The sequence below is a fragment of the Desmodus rotundus genome, chromosome 10 (assembly GCF_022682495.2).
Source record: "Desmodus rotundus isolate HL8 chromosome 10, HLdesRot8A.1, whole genome shotgun sequence".
In the NCBI taxonomy this organism is placed as follows: Eukaryota; Metazoa; Chordata; class Mammalia; order Chiroptera; family Phyllostomidae; genus Desmodus; species Desmodus rotundus.
The window spans coordinates 86,249,705-86,262,600 of record NC_071396.1 but is presented as its reverse complement, the minus strand read 5'-3'; the positions used below and the strand labels follow the sequence as shown (position 1 = coordinate 86,262,600).

Genomic DNA, 12,896 nt, shown 5'->3' with positions numbered 1-12,896 from the left:
GGAAGGGAGTGGGGGAAACCGCCCATTCTGAAACAGCTAAGTTCCCAGTTTCAGAGTGAACAGCATTCCAGGGAGAGAGTGTGGCAAACACCCTGATCAAGCAGAGTCCAACTCGGTCACAGAACAGCAAGAAGGTCCATGGAGCTGGGAGGGAGCAGGCGAGGCAGAGAGTGATAGGACACACAGTCAGAGAACTTCCACCCTGCATGAGATAACAGAGGCTCCAGGAGGGAGAGGACTTGTCACTCCTCTAAGCAGGGAGGACTGACAAGATGGGACCTAGACTTTGACAAGACACCTCTGGCTGCTGCAGAAGCGATGGGGAAACGGAAACATGAGGAGGTTTCAGCAAGGATGAAGGATGGTGGCAAACAGCTGCCTGGTACAAGTTGAAGCTTGTAATGGGAATATTGTGTTTTGTATTCTAATAGTCTAGGGATAAGATTTGCTCAAAATATTGTTACTGCAATATTAATTTCCTTATAAAGCTAATGATAATAGACATATAGAATTAATAATGAATCAATTATGAATAAACTACTAATTGATCACTAATGAATTAGTACATAATCTTTAATAAATTAAACATTATTAGCTAATAATGACTTATTAATTGGTCAATAATAATTATTTCTTAATCAATAATTAATAGACTCTTAGGGGGAAAGGAAGGTTGTCTCCATCAAAGGTTATCAAATAGAAGAGATTAACACATGTTCCAGGTAACATGCTCAAAAAATGTTTAGGTTGAGTGTTAAATTTCTTGAGTTCTAGTCCTAAGTTCACAAGAAAGGACTTAGGCTTCTAACCATAAATAAAGACCTTTATGTTTCTGGGAATCTTGGTGTGGTACCTGTTGTATGCGAGGCAACCCGCCCAAATTGAAGGAAAGTGGTCTGGTCCAGCCCAGCTCACCAATGCTCTGCCTGAATGAACCACCCCGCTTCTCTCTGCCTTCACCCATCCTCCTGGCTCAATAAAGTTTGGGTTGTTACCCTGGCCAGAGTGGCTCAGTTGGTTGGAGTGTCATCCCATAACCCAAAGGGTGTGGGTTTGATCCCTGGTCTTGGCCTGGGGTCGCACGATACCCCTGGTCCAGGCGGGTATGGGAGGCAATCAATAGATATTTCTCTCTCACAATTCCTCTCTCTAAACACAATGAAAAAAATGTCCTCAGGTAAAGATTACAAAAAAAAAAAAAAGGGTTTGGGTTGTCATTCTGTTCTGCCTTTAATTTATATGTTGTGCCTATCTTTCTATTCTCACTTAATCATATTACATGCTATATCATCATACTTGATTTCAAAACGTTTTACATTAGTGTTCCTGTTTTAGAATCAATCCCCCACCTACAGAGAAATTCTGAATTAAAAAAGACATTAAATAGCCTCACAATGTATTGATGACAACTCCATTTTGGTGCTTCGCCTATATTAGCTCTAAAAAAATTGTACCCTTTTAGAGGCCCACTTTATGGGAAAAACAGGAGGGGCAGAGATCAAGTCATATGCCCCTGTTCCCACAGCTGGTGTGCACTGAGGCCAGGACTCACTCTCCAGCAGCAAACCAGCTCTGGGGCCTCCACACTTAACCAATAACTCCACTGTCAAAGCCACAGCCCTCTTTGCAGGACCCTTGAGCCTGCACCTGGGTCTGTGGGGGATCTGACTCCCTTTCCCATCCAGGCCTTGGTCCTTCTCAAGACACCAACAGGTAACCCAACCTGTCCCAATCCCATGAAATCCCCTCCTTTGGAAGCAGCAGAACCCTGATTCAGCTTCCATGTTCACCCTCTCCCATATTCAACCTTGTAGGTACCAGCCACAGCCTTCTGGGAAATTCCCAAACAGCCCACATCGCCTCCCCCTGGCCTGAGAAAGACACATACACCGTCAGAGGTCTGTGCCATTTGATGACAAGTAGCTGCGGGCCCTCCAATGTCCTCTGTAACTCACAGCAGGGCTCACAGAGGCTGCTGTCAACAGAGCCCCACAACCCTGGTGGCCTCTAGTTGAACTGATTCCTCTGATTAACTAGGGCCAAGCCATGCTGATTCTAACAGCTGTAAACCATCTAAAGGATCTTCCGATCCTTTCGCCTCTTTAGCTTGCAGCCTTTTCCTGCTGGCCCTTGTCCTCCCACAGCTGGGAAGGAGCAGACAGAAGCAGAATTCACCCAGCCACGGACCTCCGCCTCCCACCTCTGAGCCCTGCCGCCAGTAAAGGCCAACTCCCCTGACCCCAGTGGCCCAACTTGGTCGCCTGCACAACCCTGCAGGGGGCCCAGGCCAGACCCTGGACTTGCTGAACTCTGCCCAAGCCACACCCACAGTGAGGTTACCTTTCTGCCACCGACTGTCTCGGGATATAGAAGTCTTCTCCTGCAAGGTACGCAGCAGCTGTGCCTCCTCCAAAGTAGGTTTTCCTCAGCAGGGGAGCCACTCGATTATGCACCAGCAGAGCACCCAGGCCAGTGGGGAAGCCAAAGATCTTATAGAAGGAGAGGGGGATGAAATCGGCCTGGTGAACCGACAGGTCCAAAGGCGAGGTGCTCACATAGGAGGCTGCGTCCAGCAGCACGTACCACTTCCCAGGCACGCCCACAGGGCACGTCTGCCCGGACTTGACCTCTTCTATCCAGGACAGAGGGTATCTGGTCCCAGAAAAGTTACTCTGAGCTGGGTAACAGAAGAGATGCACAAGCTGGCAGTCGGGATCACTGGTGGCCGCACCCTGCTTCTCCGCCAAGCACACGTCCTCTGGCCTGATCGGCATGAAATTGACGTTCTTGGCTCCGGCGACCGTCCTCATGCCCACCACGGAGGTGTGGTTGTCGGTGAGGTAACAGAACAAACTCCCGCGACTCTCTGGGCCCGGGGACGACCAAGGGAAGGCCTCTGCCACCAGTTTCAGAGCGGCCGTGCTCCCGGCTGTGAAGACCACACTGTAGTCGTCTGGGGAGGTGTGAAAGTGCGCCAAAACCCTGGAAGCAGCACAGCGGTCAGACAAGCACTTGGTCTCGCCCCAGTGCCCCAGTGTTTGGGATTAGTTGCATTTCTACTAAATATGATGTCTCTCTACCTTAAATAAACATACAAACAAACATCTAGCCAAAAACCAAACATACAAACAAACACTTGGATAGGCTCTGCCATCACTGTGAAGTTAGGGCAGGTACAGAGGCGGCTGTGGGAAGAGATGACCAGTGCATGTAAACTGGCAAAATCACCTCGCCTCCCAACTCCCGCACCCCCCAGGAGAAGACAGAATTCCACAACTTCCTTCACCTTAGTTGAAAACACCACTCCCCGCCCCCACGAACGGCCTACTATGTGGCTCTGTCATAACGAGTTTTAAGTCATCAACTTGTTTCACGTTGCTTTTAATATTGGCAACCCAGTATTCTTTTCAGATTGGAAATAATTTAATATTGTATCAATTCAAGTAGCTTTAGGTGCCACCTGAAAATTATTTACCAAATACTAATTATTACATATGGAAAAATATAAAGAGCTTTTTAAAAAAGATTTTATTTATTTATTTTTAGACAGAGGGAGAGAGAATGAGAGGGAGAGAAACATCAATGTGTTTGCCTCTCACGTGCCCCCTACTAGGGACCTGGCCCAGAACCCAGGCAAGTGCCCTGACGGGGAATGAAACTGGCAACCCTTTGGTTTGCAGGCCAGCACTCAATCCACTGAGCCACACCAGCCAGGCTAAAGAGCTATTTAATGTGCAACTATTATTTTTAAAAAGGGGGGATGACTAAAACAAGATGCCTAAGGAAACATGAAAAGAAAAACCAGAGAAACTGTTTTCTTCTCTCTAAAAACAAGACTTGCAAGCTGGGTCACTCCTCACCACTCTGTTCCGCAGGAGCCACGGCACTAACCTGGGGCCGCACACATAGCATTGCACACTTCAGAGCTGCCTACCTGCACCTCTGGTCTTTCCCTCTTGGCACCTACTCACTCTCACCTTCCTGTCCTCTGACCCTGATCTTTATATAATTGTGTGTGTGGCCATTTAGCTGAAAGTTATGTTTCTGAAACCAGTTCAGAACCTCTGCGGGATGCAGGCAAGCAGTAGGAAGTCCATACACCTGGGAGTGCCCGTTCAGGCTGGCGTCCCTGCCACTCACCTGTAGCGCACCTGCTCCACGGTGTCGTGGGTGAGCTTGCTGCTGATGTTCTGGCTGTGAGGATTACCTGGCAGGTTACAAAGACAAAGCCATCAAGTCACTCACTACTTGTGTTCCTCCAAAACCCTGTCCTTCAGTTTCTCAAGAAGTTAAGCATAAAACTATCATACGCCACAGAGACTTCGTTCCTATGTACTCAACAGACACAAAAACAGGTCCACACAGAGTCACGCACAGGAATGTCCACAGCAGCTCTATTTGTAAAGAACCTAAATGTCCGTCAGCTGGAGAACAGAGAGATAAAATGTAACACATCCATACAGTGGAAAATGATCTGTCAGTAAAAAGGAACAAACTACTGGCTATGTCACGTATGAATCTCAAAAGCATACTAAGTGAAAGATGCCAGACACAGAGATCACGTGTTGTATGATTCTATTTACAATCTCCAGCAAAGGCAACTGTATGGAGATGCAGAAAATAGCAGGTTAGTGGTGGCCTGGGCTAAGCGTGAAGGGATGGAGGGAGGGTGATGGGCTGGGGGAGCAACGGATATCAACTGTGAATGGGCATCAGAGACCTTACTGTGGGAATTAAATATTCTAAACAATTTATAGTGATGCTTGCACCACTCAGTAAAGTTACTAAAAATCATTACACTGTATTCTTGAAATCGGTGAATTTTATGAATATAAAATGTAACTCAGAAAGCTCTTAAGCAAACAAACAAAACAAACCCCTCTCCTCACTAGGAAAATAAGACAGGATCTAGGAAGGGCATTTTGGAACTGGGAGTCAGCTCAGAGGCAGCTGGGCCCATGCAAGACCCTTTTCTGCAGGTTTCCCCACAGGTGCCCAGCCCAGTTCTGTTCATTAACTCCAGAGAGCCAAGTGTACACACTCAGGAGGCTGCCCTTTCCCCTAACCATGGGACAGAGCCATGAACACCACACAGCCTCAGTCCCCGTCTGTTGCCTGTACCTACTCACACCCCTGCTACTGGCACTGTGTCTGCAGGAACACATACGTCTGCTCCTCCAAATGTGTGGAGGGGCCATCACCACTCCCCAGAACCACCCCTTCTCGAGGTGAAAGGCTCTCCCAATTTCACCTTTCCCTTGTCAATTTCTAGTTTTTTCTCCCCTATCCTGGTGCGCCCCCTGTGTCGGTCCCACAGTATCTCCCTCAAAACAGGGCCCCCAGATGCAAACACAGACCTTTCCAAGGACCTGTCCTGCAGGGCCTGGTCACCAGCATTTCCCAGGAGCAAGAGCACCTGTTCATGTTAAGGCAAATCTTGTGATTTTCTGTTTTGGGTTTTTTGTTTCAGTTTCCTCAAAGTACACTGGATGTTAGGCCATTGAAGCTACCAATATTCCTTTTCCATGTCAGCCAGTAACCTGTGACTTACCCAGGTTGCCTTTCATCACCTTGGTTTGTAGCCCCATGTCACTAGGACCACCTGCATCATCTCTCCGGTCAGCCCCTTTCCCACCACTTGAGTCTTACCAAGGTCAAGGAAAGAGAATTGCAGGTCTCTGTGAGAACCATGGATTAAAGTCAAAATAAAGTGCTTAATGGGCATCCTCCCTGGAGACTGTTGCCCAGATGTAAGTATCTGCTGGCTACCAGAGCCTTAGTGTGGCAGGACAAGATGGCATGCCCTGGGGCAGTCTGGTGGAGACTAAGGACTTGCACTCCCGAGCCAAACTGCCTAGAGACTCAGCTCCCCCACCTCCCCACAGCTCAGGGTAATTACCTGCTCTCTTGGGGGACGTTTCCTCACTTGTACAACAGGGGTGACAACAGAACCGGTACCCTAGCTTGTTGGGAGACAGGAGAGATAACGCAGATGAAGCATTGGAACAGGACCTGAAGCGCCAGGAGTGCTTGGTGCAGTTATTATTCACTGCTGTTATCATTACCACCGTTGCAGCTCATACTGCTGGTATTTCAAACTCCCTTCCCAAAGTCTTCTCCTGATCCCGTTTTGCTGCTGATTAACACCTTCAGTGACTGGCCATTGTTTCTAGAATAAAGATCAAACTCTACAGGGCACCTATCAAGCACCACCAACCTCTCCATTCACACCTCCACTGCTCCCCTCCCCTCCCTCTGAATTCCTGGGCTGGTTCCTGAAACCACAGCAGGGGCTTGGCTTTTGCTGTTCTCTCTGCCTGGAACGCCCTTCTCCCAACTTCCCAATGAGTGCCGGCATCGACCCCACTCCTAAGGAAATTTCCCTGACACTCACACTGCCACCCCACTGTCACTCTGCAGATCCAGACCCCCCAGAGGCCTTCACAGAGTTGGTAATCTACATTTATTTGGAGATCACTTCATTAAGGTCTTGCCTTGACTAGACCGGAGTCCAGAGTCTACGAAGGCAGGGACTTCGTTGCCATTTGTACCATACCCCAGCACCAGAATGGCTGATCGAATATTTAGGGAGTGAATGAATGAATGAATGCTCCTCCTGCTGTCCCACTCTCTGCACAGTGCCAGTTGTACAGAGTCATCACACCACCAGATACAGCACCTTGCACCTCTGTGCCCTTCTTGATGCAGACCCCTTCTTCCGGAAGGAACCCATGTGTCCCCGAGCCAGTTCTCTCATCCCAGCAGCACGCATGTTATGGGAAGGGCATGTGTTTGCCTGGTCCCCTCTTCAGCGTGCTTATTGAGCTTTGGGTGTCAGGCTCAGCCCCATTCTATTAACCCAGCATTTATTAAGCAGAGATATATTAGCTGCATGTAGTTGGCTAATGTTCAATGCAAAAGTCAGTTATGGTGTGTTTTTCTTTACCATAAACATTTTCCGTGAGATCCTGAGTGAAGCTAGTGAGCTGGCTCTGGGCAAAGAATGTGGCTCCTGCATGGTCAAGGTAGACGGTTCCTGGAAGAAAGCACAAAATAAAGCTGTGGTAAATTTTCAGAAGTTTTCCACTCATTTTACCTAGAGCTGGTTTGTGTGAGCTTGGGCAGTGCCCATTTCCTAAACATGATGTGTTTAGACGTAACACCACGCCAATCATATCTCCCAGTCTCTTGATATGTGCTTCTGAATCCACATGCAGACGTGAGCAACAGAATAACTGCGTATTTAATGACCTTTAGAGCCCTGAGAGAGCCTTCCTGATGAACCAGCTCTCTTATGACCCTGGAAGAGCATCTCACATGGAGGAAGAGCCCGACAGATGTCTGAGATCAAGGACGGAGAAGCTAATTCACCTATGACTCACACATTCTTGTGGAGTCTCTCTGCAGCTCCCCTGGTGGCCCAGCCCCGATTTTGCTTTCTCATGTGAATTCTACACCTCTTGGAGGCTTTGAGAGCTTCAGAAAATACGAGTGCATACTTTAACTGATCCTTTCAGCCTCTCTCATAAACTGAGAAAGTCAAATTTAGATGAGAGTGAGGTACCGAGGTTTACCCACCAGGTGGCCAAGATCAAAAGGGTGATAAGTCACTGCGTGGGTGAGGGTGCGGGGAAACAGGCCCCCTGGTACATGGCTGGGAGGAGGGCAAATCTGTACAACTTCTTTATGGACAGCAATTGGACAATATTGGTATCACCTTAAAATGCAAACTCTCTTTGACCCAGTAATTATACTTCTGGGAATTGATCTTATAAACAACCGTGCTTTTGTGAAACGGCCTTTCTATGAGGATATTCAATGCAGCATTGTCAGCTACAGCAAAAAATCAGAAATGAATTGAATGATCATCACCATACATTTAGAACGAAGAACTGTTGTCCGCCCATCTGGCCCTGTAGAAGTACTGACGTGGAACAAACTCAGAGATACACTTTCAAGAGCATACAAGGTAAATAGACTTATTCATTCTTTCCTTCACTTAACAAGTATTTTTTTCTCTGCGGGATGGGTTTTGTTTGTTTTATATCAACTTTATTGACATATTACTCCCATAGCACACAATTCGCCCTTTTAAAGTATACAGTTTAGTGGTTTTAGTATATTCATAAAGTTGTGAGACCATCAAAACTAATTTTAGAAATTTTATTTCAACCCAAAAAGAGACCCTGTACGCACTCCCAGTCACTCCCAGTTCCAGCCCTAGCAACCACTAATCTACTCTGTGTCTCCATATTTGCCTATTCTGGATATTTTATATGAATGGAATCATACAAAATACTGTCTTTTGTGTCTGCTTTCATTCCCTTAGCACAGTATTTTCCAGGTGCATCCATATTTGAGCATGTATCAAAACGTCATTCCTTTTTATGACTGAATAGTATCCCATTGTATGAAGATAGTATTTTTGTTTATCCATTCACTGGCTGATGAACATTTGAGTTGTTCCCACTTTTTTCTCTATTAAAAATAATGCTGCTATGAGTATTTGTGCACACCTTTTCTCCCAATCACTGGGGTGTCCTTTCACTTTTTTTTTAATGTATCCATTGTGCACTAAAGTTTTAATATTGATGGAGTCCAATTTGTCTATTTTTGTTGTTATTGTTGCTCGTACTTTTGGTGTCATAAGAAACCATTGCCTAATCCAAGGTCCTGATGATTTATTTAACTATCCAGAGCTACCACTTACCCAGAGAAACTTGCAAACCTGCAGAAAATCTATGAGGGGAGGGAGAAGGAAGAGGAAGTAAAAGTTATTTTGTTTTGTTTTGCTTTTCCCTGCCCTATGAGGGGAAAAAAGGTGGATATGTTCCAAAGCTCCTGGCGGTAGGAGGGGTGAGTTTAGTCCACGAACTCCTACTTCAACCATAATGTAGAGAAAATGCTAGGCACTTACATGAAAGAGATAAACAGATAAATAAATAAGGATGCATGCAACACTACCACAGGGACAGACAATCCTCAACTTTTGATGGCTTGACTTACAATTTTTTGAGTTTATGATGGTATGGAAGCAATACACATTCAGCAGAAATTGTCCTTGAATTTTGATTTGTTCCTGGTCTAACAATATGCAGTACGATCTTCTCTTGTGATGCTCAGCAGTGGCAGCGAGCCACGGCTCCCAGACAGCCATGCCTTCATGAGGGTAAACCACTGATGCTCCAGTGTACTCACTGTGTTAGGTGACTTTGCCCAACTGCAGGTTAGTGCAAGTGTTCTGAGCACGGTTAAGGTAGGCCAGGCTGAGCTATGGTGTGTGGTAGGGGTATTAAATGTATTTTTGGCTTAGGATATTTTCAGTTTATGATGTGTTTATCCAGAAGAAACCCCATGGTGAAAGGAGGAGCATCTGTTGTAGTAGATGTTAAAGAGGACCTGAAGCCCAGCCTGAAATCTGAGCTATCACATCTAAATTATACATTGCAGGGAAAAGGTGCTGCTCTTTAAAGGATAAGAGTCAAACAAGGAGGTGCCCAGAGAACACAGCTCTACTTTCCCAGGGGGGTATTGAGGGTTCAACCAATGATGGTGTGAGGGATCAGAGCTGGAGGGGATTAGGGGATTGAGGTGCTAAAATAATTAGGGACTGCATGATTACAGCTTCTGGGACTTGCTTCAAAAGAATGGGAAGCCTTCCTCCCTCCTTCTGCATCTGTGGGTGTTCATCATATCTGTTTCTGTGGGTAGGAAGTTTCTAAAATAAAAAAGTTCAGAGAGAGAACGTGGAGACAGAGGGACATGGACTGTTTCCTGCAGGTGAATGTGCCACTGTGAAGAATGGGGTAGAGCATGCCAGCCAGAAGGTCCCATCCTCCTGAGCCTCCCCACTTAACCACAGACAGGGGACACCCAAAGAGGAGGCCACAGCCCTCAAAGCTGCTCAAAAAGAGTCACTAACTGAAACATAAGGAAATGACCCAAAGAGCTGGAATCAGCTACCTGTTTAATTAAATGTAAATCATGGTTGCTGTTCTGCCACCAGCAGGGAACAGTCACCAATTACCATATTTTCCATGTATAATGCGCACACTTATTATTCCCCCAAAATTTGGGGGGGGGGAAACGTGCACTATACATGGGTACTACTAATTCCGTACCTATATACATGTTTTTCATTCTTCTATTTATGCTTACGTGTTAAAAGTGTAACTCTAGAAAATAATAATGATATCCATATGCAAACTAATACCCTGGAATACGATCATTGGTTCTGTTTCTAACTATAAATAAATAAATAATAGAATTAAAAAATTAAAACAAAAGATATTTTTCCTGAAAGTTTGGGCCCAAAACGTGGGTGTGCATTATATAAGGGAGCTCATTATACACAGCAAAATACAGTAATTGTTCACCAAGACAATAAATACACTTCAAATACACCGCGACCTGCCACTTAACCTGAAGACCGTCCCCTCTCTTGGCACGCTGTTCTTAAGGTTCACGGAAGCCCCTCTCACAAGTTTTCTGGCTAAAGGTTCAGTCCTCGTCTGTGCACGCGGCAGGGCTCCCGCCTTTCATTAATGCGCTGGGAACCACCACAGGACCAGATCCAGCTTGATTTCAAATGTAACCAAACTGTTCCACCTTTCGGAACTTCGAGGCACGATGTGATTGATCCCCATCCTCGTGTCCAATGGACAGGCTCGCGCCTTGTACTCAACGCTCAAATTTTACAATTTGCTAATTCTTCAAGTGCCCAGCGAGCCACAGTTCTGAGGCATTGTTTTAAAATGAGAAAAATGAGGTTTTGAAAATAAAAGCGGCTGGTCAGCCCTCTCAGCAGCCTGGAACGCAGTCTTGGGGGCGGGGCCGAGCGGGGCTAGGGGGCGGGTGCTGGGCCCTGCTCAGCAGCCTCAGCCGGGTCTCGCCCGCCGCTGATCGCCTACACACCACTGCTGTGTCCAGACGAGCAACAAAACAAACAGGGGCACTGGACACTCTTGCATTTTACCACGCCAGTCCCAGTTGGACCTTTAGAGTCTGCACTCTCGAGGGCAGAATTTAAGCCCTGTTCGCGGAGAACGGGGACAGGTGAAAAAAGTCTAGGTTGGTCCTATACCACTGGAAAGTCTAAGGAGCAAGACAGCAAAAAGTCTCGGGGCTGAAGGTGGGTCCTCAGGGAGCCGTATCCACGAATCAGACGCATGAACATGTCCCCCCCAGGTCTTCCCATTCAAAATGAGCCCCAAATGAGGTAACGTCGTTCCCATCTGGGGCAGAAAGCTCCTTAGGAACCGCGTGCCCCCCACGCTGCCCGGCCAGCCTGGCTGGGGCAGAAAGCTCCTTAGGAACCGCATGCCCACCCCCCACACACCCCCCACGCTACCCGGCCAGCCCGGCTGGGGCAGAAAACTCCTTAGGAACCGCGTGCCCCCCACGCTGCCCGGCCAGCCCGGCGCAGGTGCCCCCGCCGCTCTCACCTGCCAGGCGGCCGAATTCTCGCGCCCGCAGCTCGCTCAGGCTGCGCGGGCCATAACCGTAGGTGAGTGGCTGCGAGCTCGAGTGCAGGAATGGAGCGAAAGCCAGCAGTTCGGACCCTGGCTGCACCTCCCCGCCAGCCATGACCCAGGCCTGCCTGCCGCGCTGTCCAGGCCGGCTGGGCCGCAGTGAAAGCCGGCCCACACGCACTCCGCCCCGCCACGCCCGGCGCTTCCCCGCCCCGCAATGACACCGGTATACGGCTCAGGGGCGGTGCATCTGGAAAACTGCCTGGTTGACCTGGGGTGCGCGCGCGCAATATCACACGGAGTTTCACTTTTTCTTCTTTAAAAAAAAAAAAGGGGGTTTTGAGAGAGGGGGAGACAGAAAGGGGAGAAACACCAATTCGCGAGAGATACACCAACCAGTTGCCTCTCACGCGTCCCTTACTGGGGACCTGGCCAGTAACTCAAGCATGTGCCCTGACTGGGAATTGAACCAGCGACCTTTCCCTTCTTTCCTGCCCCTTTTCCACCTGGGGTCAGGGGAGAGAATAACCGTGTGTGTTGTCGCTTGGAACAACTTCCACACAAAGACCACGCAGATGCCCGGGGACACTTGGAATGCTAAGTTCTCCTTTATCTATGTTCCCATGGCGAGACCGGTGGAAGGAGCACCAAATTGCATTTTCCTGCTCGACATCCCCTGGCAATCCTCACCGCCAGACTATCCCGGGCGGAGCTCCTCACAGCTCCAGGGACCATCACTCTCTGCGGTGGGACCCTAGTGTGCGGGGCATGGCGTTTGCAAGGAAGACTTCCCTGGTTGGCGCTCCCCAGAGGAGCGTGTGCTCAGCGTTTGGGAGAATGCAGCTGAGCAAAAACTGGAGGAAGAAAAAGATTGGGGATTCAAGAGGTTAGCTGATAATGTCTCGGCGGCTGCGCACCGTCCAAGCCCGGAGGCTAGGAGGCAACCGACTAGAGTGCCTGTTCCGCTCCGCCCTTGCGCCTACATCCGGGATGCAGGGGAAGGGGAGGGTGCCGGGCAGAGTGGCTCTGTCTCTGGTCGCTGCGTTGTCAAGCAGGGAGGGGCAGGCCAAACCCGTGTTTGGGAAGTACTGTGCGGGACCCTGGGGCTGGGGGGCAGGTGCAAGAAATGAGGCCCAGGCATAAAGTAGGGGACCCTCAGGTGCTATCCTAGGTACCCGGCCCGCCTAGGGGAGTAGAGTGAAAGGGGACCAGGTACTGGGGGTCCCGACGAGGTGCACGGTGTGGAACCAAGTGAGGGAAGTGTGTCCTAAGTAAGGGATTCAGATGTGGGCCGCGTGGGGGAACCCAAGTTTCTCGAAGCATACCATGGTGGGACGAGGTGGAAAGGGCGCCCACTTCAAAAAACAAAAAAAAAGAAAGAAAATAAAGAACTCATCGCATGCGCTGCACCCAGGCGGGGGGCGG

The 12,896-nt window shown here is 48.5% G+C and overlaps 1 protein-coding gene across 3 annotated transcripts in view; it reads right to left on the bottom strand.

Annotated features, from left to right (window-relative positions):
• Positions 1–11,664, bottom strand: part of MOCOS (molybdenum cofactor sulfurase) — a 49,782-nt gene extending 38,118 nt beyond the window's left edge. For all 3 annotated transcript variants that reach the window (XR_008425340.1, XR_008425341.1, XM_053913037.1), the window contains exons 1-4: positions 11,445–11,664; positions 6,947–7,036; positions 4,141–4,207; positions 2,341–2,982 (exon numbers count right to left, since the gene is read on the bottom strand). Coding sequence is in view for 1 of the 3 variants with exons in the window: in XM_053913037.1 (XP_053769012.1) it covers positions 2,341–2,982; positions 4,141–4,207; positions 6,947–7,036; positions 11,445–11,586 (941 nt within the window). In the remaining 2 variants the exon portion in view is untranslated. The remainder of the gene's footprint in view (positions 1–2,340; positions 2,983–4,140; positions 4,208–6,946; positions 7,037–11,444) is intronic.
• Positions 11,665–12,896: the final 1,232 nt, after the last annotated feature.